The sequence below is a fragment of the Scyliorhinus canicula genome, chromosome 1, assembly GCF_902713615.1.
Source record: "Scyliorhinus canicula chromosome 1, sScyCan1.1, whole genome shotgun sequence".
Classification (NCBI taxonomy): domain Eukaryota; kingdom Metazoa; phylum Chordata; class Chondrichthyes; order Carcharhiniformes; family Scyliorhinidae; genus Scyliorhinus; species Scyliorhinus canicula.
This window is the reverse complement of record NC_052146.1, coordinates 119,515,268-119,537,327: the sequence shown is the minus strand read 5'-3', so window position 1 is coordinate 119,537,327 and position 22,060 is coordinate 119,515,268. Positions and strand designations below refer to the sequence as shown.

The window sequence follows — 22,060 nt, the reverse complement described above, 5'->3', positions numbered from 1 at the left end:
TGCATCACGACCCTCACCGGCCAAGGCGTAGAGTTTAGCAACTTCTTCCGGCTCTGTGTCCTCCCCCATATCTGCGCTGCCCTGTTACTCGGCCTGGACTTCCAGTGCCACCTCCATAGCTCAACCTTAAAATTCGGCGGACCCTTACCCCCCTCACCGTATTTGGCTTCACGACCCTAAAGGTCAATCCACCTTCCTTGTTTGCGAAGAATGAGACCCATTCACAAGATGGAGAGGGAAATTGTATGTGAAGGAAATGATTTGTTTGATCGGAAGACCATAAAACATAAGAGCAGAATTAGCCCATTTGGCCCATCGAGTCTGCTCTGCCATTCAATCATGGCTAATATATTTCTTGTCCCAATTCTCCTGCCTTCTTCCCTGATCTCCTTATTAATCAAGAAGCTAACTATCTCTGTTTTAAAGACACTCAGTGATTTGGCCTCCACAGCCTTCTGCGGCAAAGAGTTCCACAGATTCACCACCCTCTGGCTGCAGAAATTCCTCCTTATCTCAGTTTTAAAGGGTCGTCCCTTCAGTTTGAGGCAGTGTCCTTGGGTTCTAATTTCTCCTACTAGTGGAATCATCCTCTACACGTTCACTCTATCTAGGCCTCTCCATATTCGTATTTTTTAGAAGTATTTTTAGGAAAGGCATTCTGCACATGTACACAGAAATATCAGAAAACCCCAGATACAAAAATACAAGCCAACCGCAGCCACTGATACCAAGCCCACCACTCACCCCGCCCCCTAAATTTTCCCTGTCATCTTCCCGCTGCCCCTCCGAAGCAAAGAAAAAAACCTAACCATCCCCGCTGATGCCTTAATTCGCTTCCAGCTTCCACCTCCAGGCGAACCCCTTCTCCGCTCCCTGTAACCTTTTCCAAGTGCAAACCTTCTGCCAGGTCGCTCATCCAACCCCCTGCCTTTGGTGGCTCCTGGTCCACCAACCCAACAGAATCCGTCTCCAGTTGTCAGGGAGGCAAATGCCAAGACTGTGGTAGTATGACTAGGGGTATTACGGTACCTGGAAGTGAGTTGCTATTGGTGCAGAGGACTCGCTGCCCATTGGCCCGGGTAAATCATGTGCCTCTCAGCCGATTGGCTGAGAGGTAGGTAGCTCCACCTACGAGGCGGGATATAAGAACCCGTGCTTCCCGGCAGTCGGCCTTTCTTCTGTACGTCTGCTGCCGGGCACACATCTTGTGCATTAAAGCCTATCATTTGGATCTCATCTCCGTTTCATGTCCATTGATTGTGCATCAATTTAATGCACAAGATTTTAAAGGATGGAGCTTCGTATCAAGCCGGAGTGTTCGACTCAGCCTGCACGCAGCGAATGCAACAGCAGCATTTAAACACTGGCTGGCTTGTTTCAATAGCTACTTGAGCACAGCTGAAAACGTCCCGACGAGGGAACAGAAATAGCAGATCCTCCACTCGTGCATCGGCATCGCCGTGTACACGCTTATAGAGGGCAGACTACAACGCGGCCATGGACTTACTTAAAGGACATTACATCAGGCCGGTGAACCAGGTCTACGCTCGGCACTTACTGGCCACAAGACAGCAATTCCCTGGTGAGTCTTTAGATAAATTTTACCGGGCCCTCCTTGTTCTGGGGAGAAACTGTGCCAGCCCACAAGTTTCTGCGGCCGAGCACACCGAACTTTTAATCAGAGACGCTTTTGTTGCGGGTATGCAATCTTCCCTGATCTGCCAGAGACTCTTAGAGAAAGAAACTTTAAGCCTCACCGAAGCGCGGGCCCTCGCCTCCTCCCTAGATGTCGCTAATCGCAATGCCCGCGCGTACGCTCCCAACCGTGCGGCGGCCCCCTGGGCGGCATGGAACACGACCCCACTCACCTCCGCAGACTCGGACCCCCCCCCCCAGGCCTGCGCCTCAGGGCGCCCCGATAAACCCACGGGGCCCCACTGCTACCATTGCGGCCAGGCCACGCACCCCCGCCAGCGCTGCCCGGCCCGCACCGCAACCTTTAAAGGCTGCGGCAGGAAGGGTCAATTTGCGGCCGTTTGTCAGTCTAAGACGGTCGCTGGAGTCCCAAGCAGTGACCGCGGGTCCTCCCCCCCACTCTCCTCAGGGGCCACATGCAGCCCGCGGACCTCGCTGCCCCCACCCCCCATTACCACGAGTGATCCCCGGGCGGCGCTATTTTGGGCCCCCGACGCCATGTGCGATCCTCGGGCGCCGCCATTTTGGACCCCCGTCCCCACGTACGATCCCCGGATGCCGCCATTTTGTTCACCCCCACCACGTGCGGCCGGCGGGCGCTGCCATCTTGGATCGGCACCGAGGACCCCGCAGGCGACTGCTTTCTGCCAGATGACGACTCGGAATTCCTGCCATGACTCGTCTCAATAACATTGGACCAGTCGCGGCCCCGCACGCTGTCCACGGCAACCACGAAGATCCTTCTCAACGGCCACGAGACAAGCTGCCTGCTGGACTCCAGGAGCACAGAGGGTTTTGTCCACCCTGCCACGGTAAGAAGCTGCGCCCTTCCCGTTTACCCGGTAAAACAAAGAATCGCTCTGGCCTCCGGTTCGCACTCGGTCCAGATCACAGGGTGCTGCATAGCGGACCTCACGGTCCAGGGGAGGAAGTTTAAAAACTATAAGCTCTTCGTCCTTCCCCACCTCTGCGCGGCAGCACTCCTGGGGTTAGATTTCCAGTGCAACCAGAGTTTAACGTTCAAATTCGGCGGCCCTATGCCCCCCCCTTACTGTCTGCAGCCTCACGTCCCTCAAGGTCGACCCCCCTTCCTTGTTTGCAAACCTCACCCCAGATTGCAAACCCGTCGCCACCAGGAGCAGACGGTACAGTGCCCAGGACCGGACCTTCATCAGGTCCGAGGTCCAGCGGCTTCTGAAGGAAGGGGTTATCGAGGCCAGCAACAGCCCCTGGCGAGCACAAGTGCTGGTGGTTAAGACCGGGGAGAAAAATCGGATGGTCATAGACTACAGTCAGACCATCAACAGGTTTACGCAGCTGGACGCGTATCCTCTCCCACGTGTCGCCGACCTGGTCAACAGGATCGCGCAGTACAAGGTTTTTTCCACGGTGGACCTTAAGTCCGCCTACTACCAGCCTCCCATCTGCGCGAGTGAACGAAAGTACACTGCGTTCGAAGCGGATGGGCGACTCTACCACTTTTTAAGGGTTCCTTTCGGTGTCACAAACGGGTTCTCGGTCTTCCAAAGGGAGATGGACCGAATGGTCGACCAACACGGTTTACGAGCAACCTTCCCGTATCTCGACGATGTCACCATCTGCGGCCACGACCAGCAGGACCATGACACCAACCCCCGCAAATTCCTCCGTACCGCAAAACCCCTTAACCTGACCTACAATAAGGATAAATGCGTGTTTAGCACCGACCGTCTAGCCATCCTCGGCTACGTAGTGCGTAACGGCGTGATAGGCCCCAATCCCGAATGCATGCGCCCCCTGATGGAGCCCACTCCCCCCAAAGCCCTCAAGCGCTGTCTGGGCTTCTTTTCATATTACGCCCAGTGGGTCCCCAATTATGCCGACAAAGCCCACCCACTCATCCAGTCCACCACATTTCCACTGTTGATGGAGGCCCACCAAGCCTTTAGCCGCATCAAAGCAGACATTGCAAAGGCCACGATGCGCCCTATCGACGAGTCCCTCCCCTTTCAAGTCGAGAGCGACGCGTCTGATGTTGCTGTGGTGGCCACCCTCAATCAAGCGGGCAGACCCGTAGCCTTCTTCTCCCGTACCCTCCACGCTTCCGAAATCCGCCATTCCTCGGTCGAGAAGGAAGCACAGGCCATAGTCGAAGCTGTGCGACATTGGAGGCACTATCTGGCCGGCAGGAGGTTCACGCTCCTCACAGACCAACGGTCAGTGGCTTTCATGTTCGATAATGCACAGAGGGGCAAGATAAAGAACGATAAGATCTTGCGGTGGAGGATCGAGTTGTCCACGTACAACTACGACATCTTGTATCGTCCTGGGAAGCTAAACGAGCCTCCCGATGCCCTGTCCCGCGGCACCTGTGCCAACGCGCAAGTAGCCCGCCTCCGAACCCTCCACGCTGACCTCTGTCACCCGGGGGGCACCCGCTTTTTCCACTTCATAAAGACCCGCAACCTCCCTACTCCATCGAGGAGGTCAGGACAGTGACCAGGGAATGCCACATCTGCGCGGAGTGCAAGCCGCACTTCTACCGCCCTGAGCAAGCCCATCTGCTAAAGGCGTCCCGCCCCTTTGAATGTCTCAGCATGGACTTCAAAGGTCCCCTCCCCTCCAACAACCGCAACACATACTTCCTCAATGTGATTGACGAGTACTCCCGCTTCCCTTTCGCCATCCCCTGCCCCGACATGACCACGACCACCATTATCAAAGCCCTACACACCATCTTCTCCCTGTTCGGTTACCCCGCATACATCCATAGCAATCGGAGGTCCTCATTTATGAGTGACGCGCTGCGTCAATTCCTGCTCAGCAGGGGCATCGCCTCCAGCAGGACGACCAGTTACAAAACCCAGGGTAACGGACAGGTCGAGAGGGAGAACGGTACGGTCTGGAAGACCGTCCTGCTGGTCCTACGGTCCAGAAATCTCCTAGTCTCCCGCTGGCAAGAGGTCCTCCCAGACACCCTCCACTCAATCTGGTCACTTCTCTGTACCGCCACTAACCAAACGTCTCACGAACGTCTTCTTGTTTTTCCCAGGAAGTCTTCCTCAGGGACCCCACTCCCGACCTGGCTGGCTACCCCCGGGCCCATTCTGCTCCGGAAGCACGTGCAGGTGCACAAGTTGGACCCGTTGGTCGAAAGAGTCCAGCTACTCCATGCAAACCGCAATACGCGTATGTGGAGTATCCCCCCGGCCCACGTCTCGCACTCTTCTGGGCCCACCCCAAGATGCCCACCGCCATTCCTCCCTGATCAAATGTGCTACACCAACCACTTCCACGTCAGCATCCCTCCCCCTCCCCATAACGAAACAAAGAAAGAACTAACCATTCCCCCTCCCCTACACCCTCCTCCTGATAACCCCCACTTCACTCCTAGCCCAACGAGCTGGTATGGCGACCCCCGCCAGGGCCTCAGGCTACCCCTCACCCCCCTAGTCTGCCTTTCAAACCCTCCCCACAAACCCCAAACATACAAGAAGATACAAAAGGCACACTCACCCTCTCGGCCCTCCTCGCCGTAACCTTCAGCACTCCACCCACCCTTTGTCCCCACATTCCATATATAACACTACTACAAAGTCAATGACCTCATATTCCTCCCAGTCCATAGTCACTCATAACGTCCTTCGCCTTCTCTGGTGAGTCAAAACAGAACTCTTGGTTCTGGTGTGTCACCCAGAGATGAGCGGTGTACAGAACCCCAAACCTCATCCCCTTCCTGTAGAGGGCAGCCTTGATCCGGCTGTAATCGACCCTCCTCTTGGCCAGCTCCGCTCCCATATCTTGATAAATACGCAGCTCGTTCTCCTCCCTTGTACATTTCTTTATCTGCCTCGCCCACCTCAGAATCTTCTCCTTGTCTGGAATACAATGCAGCTTCACCGTCATCGCCCTCGGTGGTTCCCCACCTGCAGCCTCCTCCTCAGCGCCCTGTGCGCTCGGTCCACCTCGAGAGGACAGTCAAAAATCCCCTCCCTCATCAGCATCTCCAATATATTTTCCCCGTATTTGTCGGCCTGGATTCTTTCATTATCCTCAGGTATCCCCACAATCCAGAGATTCTCCAGCCTTGATGGGCCGAATGGCTGCGTGGAAACGGCAGAGTCCCGCCGACACCATCCACACCTGCTCGCAGCTGGTGGGAACTCTGCGCGCAGGGTCGTGGGGCGGCCTGTGTGGGGGGGGGGGGGCTCCTTCACTGGGGGGGTCTCCAATGGGGTCTGGCCCGCGATCGGGGCCCACCGATCGGCGGGCCGGCCTATGCAGCCCCGGCCCTATTTTGTTACATGGCCAGCCCCTCAACCGCCAGCGCCGTGGGGGCTAGAATCGGTAGTGCCCGCGCCCGTTTTGCACCGTCGAGAAACGTGACAGCGTTCACGACGGCATGGACACTCTGCCTCCATTTCGGAGAATCCCGCCCCCTGTGTCTCCTGCCTCTGCTCCACACGTCCAATCGCTGCCCTAAGCGGCTGCACCACCTTAGCCAGGTCCTCTAAGTCCTCCTTCCTTTGCTTCTGGAACTTGCCATTGAGAAATTCCACCAGCTGCTCCATGGACCACGGGGTGGGCAGAACTGCCCCCTACCCTCTGCCATCTTCTCCCGTCTATATGCGCGATCTTCCTGGAGATCCTCTCCACTTTGAGCCGGCAGTTTGCGGTGTCAATGGTAGCCATGATGTGGAGATGCCGGCGTTGGACTGGGGTGAGCACAGTAAGAAGTCTTACAACACCAGGTTAAAGTCCAACAGGTTTGTTTCAAACACGAGCTTTCGGAGCACGGCTCCTGAAGAAGGAGCCGTGCTCCGAAAGCTCGTGTTTGAAACAAACCTGTTGGACTTTAACCTGGTGTTGTAAGACTTCTTACTATCTTCTCCCGTGTCGCACCTCTATTACTCTCTCGCTCAAGTTGCTGCCTCTTCCTTGTGGCACTGCTCATTCAGTGAGCCATAAACCAGCCCCACCACAGGAGTTTTACATTCCCTCAGTGATCCTGCATCTTTTGCCATCAAACGTCACACAATTCGGGTGGGGAAGAACCAAAATAACCCACCTCGAGTGGGAGCCACCAAATGTGTGACCACTCACTCCATGGCTGCCACTGGAAGTCGGCTTCTCAGTATTCTGTGAGTTTCAATGAGATCCCCCCTCATCCTTCCAAACTCCATTGAGTACAGATCTAGAGTCCTCAACCGCTCCTCATATGAAAAGTCCTTCATAACCTCCCCTGAACCCTCTCCAAGGCCAGCACATCCTTCCTTGGACATGGGGCCCAAAACTGCTCACAATATTCCAAATGGGGTCTGACCAGAGCCTTATACAGCCTCAGACGTACATCCCTGCTCTTTTATTCTAGCCCTCTCGACATGAATGTTAACATTGCATTTTCATAGATAGAATTTCATAGAATTTACAGTGCAGAAGGAGACCATTTGGCCCATCGAGTCTGCACTGTCTCTTGGAAAGAGCACCCTACCCAAGCCCACACCTCCACCCTATCCCCATAACCCAGTAACCCCACCCAAAACTAAGGGCAATTTATCATGGCCAATCCACCTAACCTGAGGATAATTTTGGACACTAAGGGCAACTTATCATGGCCAATCCACCTAACCTGCACATCTTTGGACTGTGGGAGGAAACCGGAGCACCCGGAGGAAACCCACACAGACACGGGGAGGATGTGCAGACTCCGCGCAGACAGTGACCCAAGCCGGAATCGAACCTGGGACCCTGGAGCTGTGAAGCAATTGTGCTATCCACAATGCTACCGTGCTGCCCTTCCTAACTGCCAACAGAACCTGCACGTTAACCCTGAACTGGAACTCCTCAGCCCCTTTGTGCTTCTGATTTATGAAGTCTTTTCCCATTTATAAAATAGTCTATGCCTCTATCCTTCCTACCAAAGAGCACAACCTCACACTTTTCCACATTGTATTCCATCTGCCACTTAATTGCCCACTCTCTCGGCCTATCCAGTTCCTTCTGCAGCCTCCCTGCTTCCTCAATACAACCAGTCCCTCTACAGATCTTTGTATCCTCTGCAAACTTAGCAACAATGCCTTCTGTTCCTTCTTCCAGATCATTAATGTATATCATGATTTATAGTTGAAATGATGCATTGGAACCTTGGTAACAAGGTTGTATTTTGCTGAGCAATGTAAAGCTACAGCCATAATAGAACTTGGACCTTCCAACCACCCCCCCCCCCCCCCCCCCCAACCTTAGCTCCTCAGCTGTTTACCTTTTTACCACTAGACTCAAAAAAATCCAATGCTTCCCTGGCCAGACTCTCCTTGCAGCCTTCATAAACTTTAGCTCATGGAAAACTCTGTTGCCACAGCCTCACTTGTACCAATTCCTGTTCACCCATCACCCCTATGTTCATTGATCTACATTGGCAAACCCTGGATTTGAAAATAAGCGTCCTTGTTTTTTTCTAAACCTTCCACAACATTGCTCCTCCCTTTCTCTAAATCTCCAGACTTGCAACCGATCGAGGTCTTTGAGCTCTACCAATTCTGGCCTCTTGCCTATCCTTGATTTCCATTGGTCTACAATTAGCCACCACGCCTTCAACTGCCTGGCCCTGAGCTCTGGAATTATTTCCTTAAACCTTTCCTTAAACCTCTCTCTCTCTCTCTCTCTCTCTCCCTCCATCTCTATCTTCTTCCAGACATTGCCTCAAACCCATTTCTTTAACAAAGTCCAGTCCCAGCCTCCCCGAACAGCCGCCGGAATGTGGCGACTAGGGGGCTTTTCACAGTAACTTCATTTGAAGCCTACTTGTGACAATAAGCAATTTTCATTTCATTTTCATTCAAAGTTTCTGGTCACCTACCTCAATATTTCCGTATGTGGCTCTGTGACAAATGTTATTAATAAAGTGATTTGGAATACTTTACTCCGTTAAGGATGCTACGTTAAATGCAAACTCTTATTCTTGATATTACTTGCAGTTAATAATGGAATTCTCCCGTTTGAAGAATCAATTGAAGCTTATGACCAAGCGTTTAATACTTGTCAAAAATTGGTTACAGTGGCCAAGGAACAAGGTTTCTCATGGGAAAGTTCATACAAATTTTACACAATGCGTAGGAATATGACCTGTGCAATATCCTGCTGGTAGTTGGTTAAACTACATTGCACTGTAACATTTCCTATTGCGTAAATGTTTATGAATCTGTAACTAGTAGTTCCACAAAACATCAAGCTGTGTGCACCAAGAAAAGGGAAGACTGTAAGTTGTTTTACAGTCTAGCCATCTCATTCAAGGCTGCCTTGGATTATCTTGTGAAAAATTCAACTGCTTTTCTCAAACCAAATCATCTCTGAGCTGAACAAGGAATCTGACTGAGGAAGTGTTTCAGATTGACGTTGGTGAGAAGCTTATCCTTGTGATGCTGGCTATAACCTCTGACTCTAACTATAATAATCAGACATCAAGGTGATGAAGCAGGCCACCGGTGCTATGCAGCCTTGTTATGTGTGAATGGCATTCAGTCAAGTGCCTGCTGCCTTTGATGTCCTTCACCAGTTGAGTACTTTCTTCTCCTGCATCACCACAACCCACTGAAATCTTTGCCCTTCTTTAATTCTGGCCTCCACAGCCTGCACAGCCCCGATTTCCATCCCTTCATTATTGGCAGCTTTGTCTTCAGCTTTCTGAGCTCTAAGATCTGGAATTTGTTTCTTGCACCTCTTTGTCCCTCTTTCCTTAAGATGACGCTTGTAAATTACCTCTTTGACCAAGCTTTTGGCCATGTGACTTATCACCTTGTGTGACTGAGAGCTAATTGGTGTCTGGGATGTTTTACTACGTCGCAGGTGCAATATTAATAAGAATAGTTTTGCTGCAGGCGAGGGATGGTATTCCACAAAGTAGCATCTAGATCGCGACCATGAAGGTGTAAAGACTGAAGTTGTTTTTATGTATTCACTGCATAATGTCCCTCATAAACCGATTCTAATGCTTTCAATGTTTCATTGAAACATTGAATATTTAAACGGGTAGCACAGTTCAATTCCAGCCTTGGGTGACTGTCTTGTGTAGAGTTTGTATAATCTCTCTGTGTCTGCGTGGGTTTCCTCCAGATGCTCCAGTTTCCTCTCATAATCCAAAAATGTGCAGGTTATGTGAATTAACCATGCTAAATTGTCCCTGGATGTTCAGGGATGTGCGGTTTAGGTGGGATTACTAGGATAGGGTGGGGGAGTGGGCCTAGGTAGGGTGCTCTTTCAGATGTTCAATGCCGACCCGGTGGGGCAAATGGCCTCCTTCTATCTGGATTCTAAGATCTACCACAAGTAGAGCAAAGATCCATGCTTGTGATATTTAATCTCCATGTGGCAGTCTTTCCACAGTAACTTGTCACGGCCTCTTCAACAGCACATCCCAAACATGACCTCCAACATCTTCAAGGGCAAGGACTGCAGGCACATGGGAACACTATCATCTCCAAGGTCCCCTCTGAGTCACACACCATCCTGCCATAGAAATATATCATTGTTCCTTCATTGATACTGGGTCAAAATCCTACCAACACTGTGGAAAGACCTTCACCACCTGGACTGCTGTGGTACAAGAAGATGCTTCACCACAACCTTTCCATGGGCAACAGGGGTGGGTAACAAGTGCCAACAGTGCTAAAAATACCGGGTGAATTTTTAAACTATTATAAATGCCTTTATTGGCTTTGTTTCTCCATGATTAGTATCATAAGGCACAGAATGAGGCCATTCAGCCTATTGGACCTCTGTTTTCTCTTTGAAAGAGCTATCCAATTAGTCCCATGTCCCTGTTTTTTTCCCCATAACACTGCAATATTTTTCTTTTTTATATATTTATATAATTCCCCATGAAAATTTGTTATTGAGTCTGATTGCACCCACACTTTAAAGTAGTGTATTCTAGATTATATTACTATGCTGCATAGAAACATTCTCGTCTTCCCTCTGGTTCTTTTGGCAAAAACATTTTAAATCTTGTTGCCTGGTTACTATCACCTGCACCCCTGCCTCACTCCCCACCCCACCGCAGTGGAAACTGTTATTCCCCTATCTATTCTTTTGGGACTCCTCATGATGATGTATATATATGATTGATGTTTTAGGACTCCACATTTGTTGGACAAATAGCCATTAATAGCACATTTGGTTATTAGTTTAGTGGCAATATGAAGCAGCTCTGGGTTTTCTGCTGACTCAAAACATTGAGTGGAACAGTGCTTTGTGAATCCATCACATTGAATGCTTCTCTGCTGCTTCACTTTTTATTATTAATTCCTGGGATGTGAGCACTGCAAGCAATGCTAGTGTTTATTGTCTGTCTCTAATTGCCCTAGAGAAGATGAGGTAACTTGCCTCTTGAACCACTCCAGTCATTGTGGTGTAGATGTAACCAATCTGCTTTTCTCTGTAGCACCTTGAAACAATTGAATGGCTTGCTGGGCCATTTCAGAGGGCACCTAAGAGTTAACTACGATGCAGTGGACCTGGAGCCAGATCAGCTAAGGATGGCAGATTTCCTCCCTGAACGGCATAAGTGATGATACTTGCCGATGGTTCAGTGAATAGACACACACATCCTCACAGAGTACTGGGGCACAGGAGGATCCCAAGCCATACACTGAGTTGATTGCCCTCAACGACAGCTGGGTAGGAAAAAAAGACATTCAAGGTTCCTCGTCCTGAACCTCCATCCAAGGTTCCCTATTACAAAAAGTGTATTTGAGAATGTTTGACAAAGCTCTGTGATCACCCTACCCACAATCCTTTGTGGTTGAATAACCTGCCAACACTTGTTCTTTATGCAAGGTGGATGGTTGGGGAGGGGGGGGGGGGGGGGGGTCCCATTGAATCCTATCCTGGAAAAAAAAGCGCCTTTGCTGAAAAAAGAGTCACTCCTTGCACAAATTCACTTTAAAAAACTGTATCGTTTAATATAAAATTAAAATTAAAATACTGGAAGCACTCAGCAGGTCAAGCAGCCTCTGTGAGGAGACAAACTGAGTCAATGCTTTAATTCGATAGCCTTCCCTCAGAACACAGTAGCATTGTTTATATCACCGCTGCTCATTGAAGCTCAGAAAAGCACTACTTTGGAAATCAGTGTAGTTTCACAGGGAGATTCCATTACTCTACAAGGTCGCAAACCTCTCTTGTCTTGTTTTTCCCAGGCGATGGCTTCTCACCGTGTACAGCTGAGCAGACAGATGTCGCAGGCAAGCAGTGATTCTAGGTCCCCTCGCTTGTGCAGGAGGCGTCCCAACACTTGCTGTTTCTGCTGGTGCTGCTGCTGTTCCTGGTACAGACCTGAAACTGTAACAGAAATGTGTTTTTTGTGATTGGTCAGGAGATGTGTCCAGATGTTTAAAAAAGCCTCTAAATCCCACTCCAGAGACTTAAGTACAAATTCCTGGCTGACACTCCCACCGAGGGAGTACTGCAGTGCCAGAAGATGAGATGTTTAACCAAATGCTTGTCTGCCTTCTTGGATGGTTGGGAAAGATCTCATGCCCACCATTCCGAAAAAGAGCAGGGCCGTTCTGCCCAGTGCTTTGCCAATAATCCCTCAACCAACAGTTAAAGCAGTTTATCTAGTAATTTCTCTCTTACTATATCTGGGAGCCTGATCTTTGCAAATTGGCTGCTGCATTTCCTATATTACAATAGTGGCTACAATTCACAAACATACTTTATTGGCTGTAAAGCACTTTGGAAAGTCCTGGGCTTCTGAAAGGTGCTATATAAGTTCTTTCAACCAAGGTTCCCTAAGTCTGCTGGACAAACACATCAAACCACTCACACGAGAGTGGGAATCGGAATCGGCTAGGGTTCTGGTACCTGACCAGTAACCCCTCCTGGACATAAACCTGTGAACATCCGGTTAGGATAGGACTGGATTTGGTTATGATCCCTAACAGCTCCCCCCCTGATATTGGCAGTAATTAGTTACTCTCACCATGGTAGTTTTGTGAATTGATGGAAGTACCTGTGTCCAGAGAATATGAAGTCTGGACTATACCCCACCTTGAGTGAGTAATTTGGAGAAAAATGACATACTTTCCGCTGTCTGATACCAGTTTATCAAAATTTTGCACAATTTTTAAAAATAAATTTAGATTACCTTACCCAATTATTTTTTCCAATTAGGGGGCAATTTAGCGTGGCCAATCCACCTACTCTGCGCATTTTTGGGTTGTGGGGACGAAACCCACGCAAACACAGGGGGGAAATGTGCAAACTCCACACGGACAGTGACCCAGAGCCGGGATCGAACCTGGGACCTCAGCGCCCGTGAGGCAGCTGTGCTAACCACTAAGCCACCGTGCTGCCCACCAAAATTTTGCACAATTAAGCATTTTGTTGAGATCGTCATAGCTTGGGGATGAGGGAAAATGGAGGAGTTTTCTCAATCAGGTCTGTTGAGTAGTTGTATGGAAATCTGCAGCCTATCATCATCTCTGTTGAAGATCAAAACAAGCTGAACATGGCAGAGGAAAGAACCCAAAGCAAACCAGATGATGACGGAGGAGATCTCTGCACACCTCCGAATCATCCCGATTTTCATCACTCGGCCATTGGCAATCCTGCAGCCAGCTCAAAATTATGCCCTGGAATTCCCTCGCTAAACCTCTCCATCTCTCCCTCTCCTACTTTAATATGTTCCTTAAAACCTAAATGTTTGACCAATCTTTTGGTCACCTGCCCTAGCATAACCTGGTGTGGAAAAGGGCTCCTAAAACCCACTTCACAGGCTTGAACACAAAACCTTGGGATGTTTTGAAGGCACTATATAAATGCAAGTTTTTGTTGAATGAAGAAAGGATTGAGTGAATGGTTGGGTTGAGAATTGTGGTTTTGTAGCTAGTTGACATTACGCTCTGTAAATTAAATCTTCTCATTTCTTTGCAGTTTAACTGTCAGGAACAAGGATAAACATGATTGCAGCCGAAGGTCATCCATAATTTCCCAGATGGAAAGTCTTCAGAAACATGAGGAAAGGTGAACAAATCCCTCCTGAGGTGGTGATTTATTTTCAATTTGAACATAATCTTTTGCTCTTTCAAATATTAGCACATATTTCATGAAGTGTTCACATTGGTTCCATTGGTTGCACTCTTTCCTTTTGAGTTAGAGTCATAGAGTTTAATCACAAAGAGGCCCTTCATCCCAATCCTGTCTGCACTGGCCATCAAGCACCTATCTCTTTTAATCCCATTTTCCAGCATTTGATCCCTAACCCTGTATCCTCTGGCATTTCAAGTGCTCATCTGAATGCTTCTTCAATGTTGAGGCTTCTTGCCTCGACCACCCTGTCAGGCAGTGAGTTCCCACTACAATCTGGGTGAAAACATTTTCCCTCAAATCCCTTCCTAATCTCCTGTCTCTTATTTTGATGTCCCCTGGTTATTGACCCCTCTACGAAGGGGAAAGCTTCTTTCCATCTACTCTATCCATGTCACTCATAATTCTGTACACCCAGGGCAGCACGGTGGCCTAGTGGTTCGCACAACCGCCTCACGGCGCTGAGGTCTCAGGTTCGATCCCGGCTCTGGGTCACTGTCCGTGTGGAGTTTGCACATTCTCCCCGTGTCTGCGTGGGTTTCACCCCCACAACTCAAAAATGTGCAGAGTAGGTGGATTGGCCACACTAAATTGCCCCTTAATTGGAAAAAAATAATTGGGTAATCTAAATTTATATTAAAAAAAACAAAAATAATTCTGTACACCTTAATCATGTCTCCCCTCAGCCTTCCCTGCTCTAAGGAAAACAACCCTAGCCTATCCAGCCTCTCTTCATAACTGAAACACTTCAGCCTTGGTGAATCTCCTCTGCATCCTTTCAGGTGCAATCACATTCTCGCTACAGTGTGGCCACCAGAAGTGCATGCAGTACTCTAGCTGTGGCCTATCAAGCGTTTTATATAGCACCATTGAGTCAGTATCGAGCCACATGCTCCAGAACCTCAGAACCTAATATAATTTCAGTGGCATGAGGAAGGGAGCGCTGCAACGACAGAAATGTTGTCCTTGGCCTACTGAATATAAAACTCCATAAGGAGATGAGAAAAACATCTCATGATAAATCTCCCAGTGTCCTGGCCACTGTTCTTCCCTCATGTACACAAGGGGTACTGTTTGTGGGCAGTATCTGTCTGCCAACTGTCTTGAAGTCAGACTTCAAGAGAGTCGTGGGGCAGAGGTGAGTGTAGTGGCCATCAGTAAGGAGAAGGTGCTGGGGACAGGTAGTAATAAAGAAGCAAGGGTGATGCAGAAGGATTTGGACAAGCTAGAAGAGTGGCCAATGAAGAGGCAACTGAAATACAATGTGCAAAAAGTGTGAGGTTATGCACTTTGGAAGGAGGAATTTAGGCACAGACTATTTTCTAAATGGGGAAATGCTTAGGAAATCAGAAACACAAAGGGAGTCCTTGTTCATGATTCTCTTTATTTTTATAAATTTTGTTTTATAAATTTAGAGTACGCAATTCAATTCTTCCAATTGAGGGGCAATTTAGCGTGTTCAATTCACCTACCTTGCACATCTTTGGGTTGTGGGGGCGAAACTCACGCAAACACGGGGAGAATGTGTAAACGCCACACGGACAGTGACCCAGAGCTGGGATCGAACCTGGACCTCGGCGCCCTGAGGCAGCAATGCTAACCACTGCGCCACCGTGCTGCCCATTCACGATTCTCTTAAGGCTAATGTGCAGGTTCAGTCGGCAGTTAAGAAGGCAACTGCAATGTTAGCATTCATGTCAAGAGGGCTAGAATACAAGACCAGGTATGTACTTCTCTTTACTTCTCTTTCAGGCTGTATAAGGCTCTGGTCAGACCCCATTTGGAGTATTGTGAGCAGTTTTGGGCCCCGTATCTAAGGAAGGATGTGCTGGCCTTGGAAAGGATCCAGAGGAGGTTCACAAGAATGATCGCTAGAATGAAGAACTTGTCATATGAGGAACAGTTGAGGACTCTGGGTCTGTACTCGTTGGAGTTTAGAAAGAGGAGGGGGGATCTTATTGAAACTTAAAGGATACTGCGAGGCCTGGATAGAATGGACGTGGAGAGGATGTTTCCACTTGTAGGAAAAACTAGAACCAGAGGACACCATCTCAGACTAAAGGGGCGATCCTTTAAAACAAAGATGAGGAGGGTGGTGAATCTGTGAAACTCTTTGCCGCAGAAGGCTGCGGAGACCAAATCACTGGTGTCTTTAAGACAGAGATAGATAGGTTCTTGATTAATAAGGGGATCAGGGGTTTTGGGGAGAAGGCAGGAGAATGGGGATGAGAAAATATCAGCCATGATTGAATGGCAGAGGAGAATCGATGGGCCGAGTGGCCTAATTCTGCTCCTCTGTCTTTTGGTCTTATGGGAAGCTGAAAGGTGTTCTGGAGGGACTGCACTTCAGGGTTCTAAAGGAGTAGCTGAGGAGATTGTGGAGGCATTGGTTGTGATCTTTCACAAGTCACTGGAGGCAGGGAGGGTCCCAGAGGACTGGAAAATGGCTAACGTAACACCCCTGTTTAAGAAGGAAGGGAGGCAGCAGACCAGAACTTTTAGGCTGGTTAGCCTGACCTCGGCTATTGGTAAGATTTTGGAGTCTATTATTAAGGATGAGATTGCGGAAGTACATGGTAAAGTAGGGCTAAGTCAGCACGGCTTCGTCAAGGGGAGGTCATGTCTGACAAACCTGTTAGAATTCTTTGAGGAGTTAACAAACGGACATGATCTATTTGGATTTCCAGAAGGCCTTTGACAAGGTACCATGCAAGAGGATGGCAAATAAGATAAAACTCATGGTGTAAGTGGCAAGGTACTGGCATGGATAGAGAATTGGCTGACTGGAAGAAAGATTGAGTGGGGATAAAGGGATCTTTTTCAAGATGGCAGCCGGTGACTAGTGGTGTTCTTCAGGGGTCAGTGTTGGGACCACAACTATTCAAGGTGTACATTAACGATCTGGAAGAAGGAACTGAGGGCATTGTAGCTAAGTTTACAGATAATACAAAGATATGGAGAGGTACAGGCTGTGTTGAGGAAGCAGGGAGGCTGCAGAAGGACTTTGGCAGGCTAGGAGAGTGGGCAAAAAAGTGGCAGATGGAATACATTGTGGAAAAGTGTGAGGTTATGCACTTGTTAGGAAGAATAGAATAGAGGCATAAACTATTTTCTAAATGGGGAAGTACTTCAGGAATCTGAAGCACAAAGGGACTTAAGAATGCTAGTTCAGGTTTCTTTACGGTTAACATGCAGGTTTATTTGGCAGTTAGGTTAGGAAGGCAAATTCAATGTTAGAATTCGTGTTGAGAGCTAGAATACAAAAGCAGGGATGTGCTGCTAAGGCTGTGTAAGGCTCTGGTCAAACCCCGTTTGGAATATTGTGAGCAGTTTTGGGCCCCTTATCTAAAGAAGGATGTATTGGACTTAGAGGGGGTCCAGAGGAGGTTCACAAGAACGATCCCGGGAATGAAGTGCTTGCCATATGAGGAGAGATTGAAAACTCTGGGTCTGTACTCGATGGAGTTCAGAAGGATGAGGGAGGATCTCATTGAAACTTACAGAATGTTGAGAGGCTTAGATAGAGTGGACATGGAGAAGATGTTTCCACTAGTAGGAGAGAAGGCAGGAGAATGGTGAATTTCAGCCATGAATGAATAGCAGAGCAGACTCAATGGGCCGAATGGCCTAATTCTTCCATGTCTTATGCTCTAATTTGCTGAAGGATGAACACACTGCCTTTGATCATTAATAGAGAAATTGTGTAAAATAAAAACTGGTATCTGGTCTGCATAACAAATGGCTTCGTTCGAATCATACCTGCTATGCAGAAGCAATGTATTAGTTCATTGGAGAAGACAAGGTCAGGTGCGTGGGGGTTATGAATACTTTGAGTATTTGAGAAGGTAGCTAATGAAAGATGCATGCGGAGATCTAGCGGAGAACCATGGCATCCATCATTGAGAATTTCACGTGAAACATAAGTGCTGCGATGACCCTGATTATCAAACACATTTGTCCATTTGAGTGACAGTTCTCATGGAGAAGCTGCTTCAGTGATACCCTTAGTAGATGCAGTGGTCACGCACGGACCTGAAAGCCAGCATACCAGCTGTGACCTCTGAAGGTCACTGCCAGTTTGAGAGATGAATGCGGCACTTAGTCTCTCTGCTTGGTGTCCATCCATCAATGGTGAGCAGAGACGTGCAGACACACCTCATTGGTGGACACAGTGTCTGCCGTCTCTGTGGGCCCCTCTCAGGATGCAGGATGAAGGCAGAGCAACAGGGGCCACTGAATTTTACTATGCCGCAACATCTGACAATGCCCGGCCATGGGGTTGATGCTCCTTCCCAGCCAGAGCCAACTTGAGCACCGGTGGTCAGATGACAGCCTCCAAGGTCATCACGGGCACCATGACAGCAAAGTCAGCAGGCTGCCTCCAATGCTGCTGCCAGCGAGGCACCATGATGCAGCACCTGCAGGTGTACGTTTAAAGCGCCTTAAGCACAACAAGGGTGTGTCACAGGTGACATTTGCTACTTTGAATTTTCTGCTAAGTTTGGCACATTTGTATGCCGCTGTTATGTTAAGTCACACATTCCTCAATTCAGTGGGCTGAGTTGGCTGCATGCTTCATACAATAACCAGAAATTGCATAGGTTCGTAAAACCGAACATGCACTGGAATGTGGCGACAAGGGGATTTTCACAGTAACTTCATTTCAGCGTTGATGTAGGCCTACTTGTGACAATAATAAAGATTATTATATACTGAGGGCTTTGTGTGGTGCAGGATTTCTGGATTGGACTCTAAAGGAACGATTCATAGAATAGATCATAGAATTTACTGTGCAGAAGGAGGCCATTCGGCCCATCGAGTCTTCACAGACGCATGAAAAGATCACCCTATCTAAGCCCTCACCTCCACCCTATCTCCGTAACTCCATCCAACCTTTTTGGACACTGAGGGCAATTTAGCATGGCCAATCCACCTAACCTGCACATCTTTGGACTGTGGGAGGAAACCGGAGCACCCGGAGGAAACCCACGCAGACACGGGGAGAACGTGCAGACTCCGCACAGGCAGTGGCGCAAGCCGGGAATTGAAGCAACTGTGCTAACCACTGTGCTGCCGTGCCGCCCTTGCGACACTGCCATTGGATTGAGTCGGCCTCTGTGCCTTGGATGTCTAGCTGAAGGTTCACCTAAATCAATGCATTCCTGTCCTCCTGAATGTTCCCATCATAAGTCCTCACCCTGTGCAATCCCAGGCTCATCCTGAGAGTCATCACTGGAGTCATCCCCTCCAGCCTGTGGTCCTGCCTCGCCCTCCTCACCCTCCACTGGGACCACCCTGTCTGAGCAAGATTGTGCAGGGCGCAGCATGTAATCACCATGAGGGAGGCACACTCTGGAGGATATTGCAGTGATTCCCCCAGATCAGAAAGGCGCCTTAACACTCTTGTGGATGCCTGATTCCTGTTGTATCTCTCCTCTTCCTCAGTTCTTCGGTGATGGAGTGGAGTCATCAGCCACCTCTTCAAGGCATAGCCCTCGTCACCCAGGAGCTGTCCATTCAACCTTGCAAGAGCCAAGAACAGTTTTGGTACCTGGGAATACCACAGGATGTATGAATCATGTGAGCTCCCTGGGTAATAGGCACCGACTTGTAGAATCTGTGTTGTGTGTGGTCATAGACAATCAGCACATTCATCAAGTGGCACCCTTTCCTGTTGATGAAAACTCCCGGCTCTCCTGCTGTTGCCCTAATTGTCACATGCGAGGAGAAACCCTGCCCTTGCCGCAAAGCCTCATGCTCTCTCTACCTGGCAGCCCTCATCTGTCCAGTAGTTGACGCAAGTGTGGGTGTGTCTGAAGAATATATTGGTCACTAACGTTACACAACTGTGAGCAGCTGATTGTGAGATGATGCACAGATCCCCCACTGAGCCCTGAAATGAACTGGAGTTGTAGAAGTTGAGGGCAATTGTGACCTTCAACACAACTGACATGGGGTGACCACGACCTCACCCAGCTAGAAGCATTTCTCACCTTTCATGTTGCAAATTGATGTCACTGTGTCCCTGGAGAGGTGTAGCCTCCTGCGCCACTGGATCTCAGACATTTGCAGGTAGTTGGGGCACTACCTGCATTCTCTAGCCGCTGGATAGTGACATCTTTGGCATCCCCTCCCACTTTGGCCTCCCTGCTGTCTCTGCACCAAGTCACCCTCTGCCTCTCCTCTTACCTGGTATCTGCCTGGATGCTGCCCGCACTCACTTTGCCTCATCTCCCTCCTGCCCTTCCCTGCCTCGATGTGGAGATGCCGGCATTGGACTGGGGTGAGCTCAGTAAGAAGTCTTACAACACCAGGTTAAAGCCCAACAGGTTTGTTTCAAACACTAGCTTTCGGAGCGCAGCTCCTTCCTTCACCTGAGGAAGGAGCAGTGCTCCGAAAGCTAGTGTTTGAAATAAACATGTTGGACTTTAACCTGGTGTTGTAAGACTTCTTACTGTGCTTCTCTTCCTCGGCATAAGAGGTCCCTCCAGCAGACTGCCTTATCCCCATCAGAGAAGATGCAGAGGACCAGTGCCTTGCAAAGGATGCAACACTGTCTTGCAATCCTCCATAAAACTGAAGTCCTGAAATGCTCTACGTCACACCTCAAATGCTAAACAATAACTAGGAAACTCATGCTAAAATCCACAGCTCTGAATTCTCTTATCACAGAGAAATTGCTGCTAATCTGTGAGCCTTTTATCCTGCTTTGGATGAGGAAATGCAAAAAATCTGCCCGTGAAATTGGTTTTTAGCCCAATGCAAAATCGCTCGATTGGATTTTTAAAGGTCTTAATTGACCTTTTAATTGTTGGAAGGTGTGCATCCGATTCGTTCATGTACCCACCGACCTCAATTGCGCACATGTGCAATGGCGTTGGGAAACTCTCCTGATGTCATCTCACAATATTGTATGCATTTCCAGGACGGGCGCCACTGGTCCCAGACAGGCCGAAATCTGGCCATTGCCAACGACATCTCTCTGAACTTAACAGTCTTCAAAATATAAAAATATTTTGTGTCCTCTATTGTTCCCACTCTTGGACCAAATTAAACTTAATCTTTCCCAAGTTTACTTATGACCATTCCTCAAGTTGCAAATGCCTTCTTACCTCCCTTTGAAATTCAAATGCTAACAATCCCAATCTTGACTCATCTCTAATGGAAATTTCTACCCATGTTGTGTTTATTTGTAGAACATCCAACTTGGCCCTATTCACTTCAAATGCCTACTTTTCACACTTAACCTCTTTGATGGTCCCAATTCCGTAGACATTCTGTTCCTAGCTTAAATTAGTCTCACACACATAGCATTTCCACAGACCAACACCATATGTCGGGCAGTACGGTAGCACAGTGGTTAGCACTGTTGCTTCACAGCACCAGGGTCCCAGGTTCGATTCCCGTTTGGGTCACTGTCCAATGGTCTCCCCATGTCTGCGTGGGTTTCCTCCGTGTGCTCCGGTTCCCTCCCACAAGTCCTGAAAGATGTGCTGTTAGGTAATTTAGACATTCTGAATTCTCCCTCTGTGTACCCGAACAGGCGCTGGAATGTGGCGTTTGGGGCTATTCACAGTAACTTAATTGCAGTGTTAATGTAAGTCTAATTGGGAAAATAAAAGATTATTTGAAAAAAATATCCTCAAGAATATTAAAATAATAACTTTTCATCACAACACAACACATGGATTGGATTAACAGGTTGGCTCTCTTTTCTCTATAATAATAATCTTTATTAGTGGCACAAGTAAGTTTACAAGTGACCCAAGCCTGGAATCGAACCCGGGTCCTTGGCACTGTGAAACAACGACAAGTATCATAAAAGAAGATGTGAATAATGTACCAGAGGTTCTGAGAAGCACAAGTTTTATTGAGCAGCTGAAGGAAATTAGTATTAGTAAAGAAATGGTTTGGGGGAAATTAATGGGATTGAAGGCGGACAAATGAAATGAAATGAAATGAAAATCGCTTATTGTCACGAGTAGGCTTCAAATGAAGTTACTGTGAAAAGCTCCTAGTCGCCACATTCCGGCACCTGTTCGGGGAGGCTGGTACGGGAATTGAACCGTGCTGCTGGCCTGCCTTAGTCTGCTTTAAAAGCCAGCTATTTAGCCCTGTGCTAAACCAGCCCCTCTCCAGGACTTGCTAATCTTCATCGCAAAATACTTCAGGAAGTGGCCTTAGATATCGTAGATCCATTGGTGATCATTTTCCAAAATTCTTTGGACTCTGGAATGGTTCCTGTAGATTGGAGGGCAGCAAATGTAACCCCGCTATTCAAAAAGGGAGGCAGAGAGAAAAC

At 48.5% G+C, this 22,060-nt stretch overlaps 1 protein-coding gene across 6 annotated transcripts in view; it reads left to right on the top strand.

The window, feature by feature from the left end:
* The window catches only part of LOC119966812 (regulator of G-protein signaling 17-like), a 51,646-nt gene that overhangs the window by 3,991 nt on the left and 25,595 nt on the right, over positions 1 to 22,060 (top strand). For 2 of the 6 annotated variants that reach the window (XM_038798799.1, XM_038798789.1), the window contains exons 2-3: positions 11,868 to 11,995; positions 13,606 to 13,695. In XM_038798799.1, coding sequence (XP_038654727.1) covers positions 11,871 to 11,995; positions 13,606 to 13,695 — 215 coding nt within the window. In that variant the 5' untranslated portion in view covers positions 11,868 to 11,870. Of the gene's footprint in view, positions 1 to 8,895; positions 9,070 to 11,867; positions 11,996 to 13,605; positions 13,696 to 22,060 lie in introns of those variants that run through there. The other 4 variants (XM_038798793.1, XM_038798805.1, XM_038798813.1 and 1 more) reach the window with 4 other exon arrangements.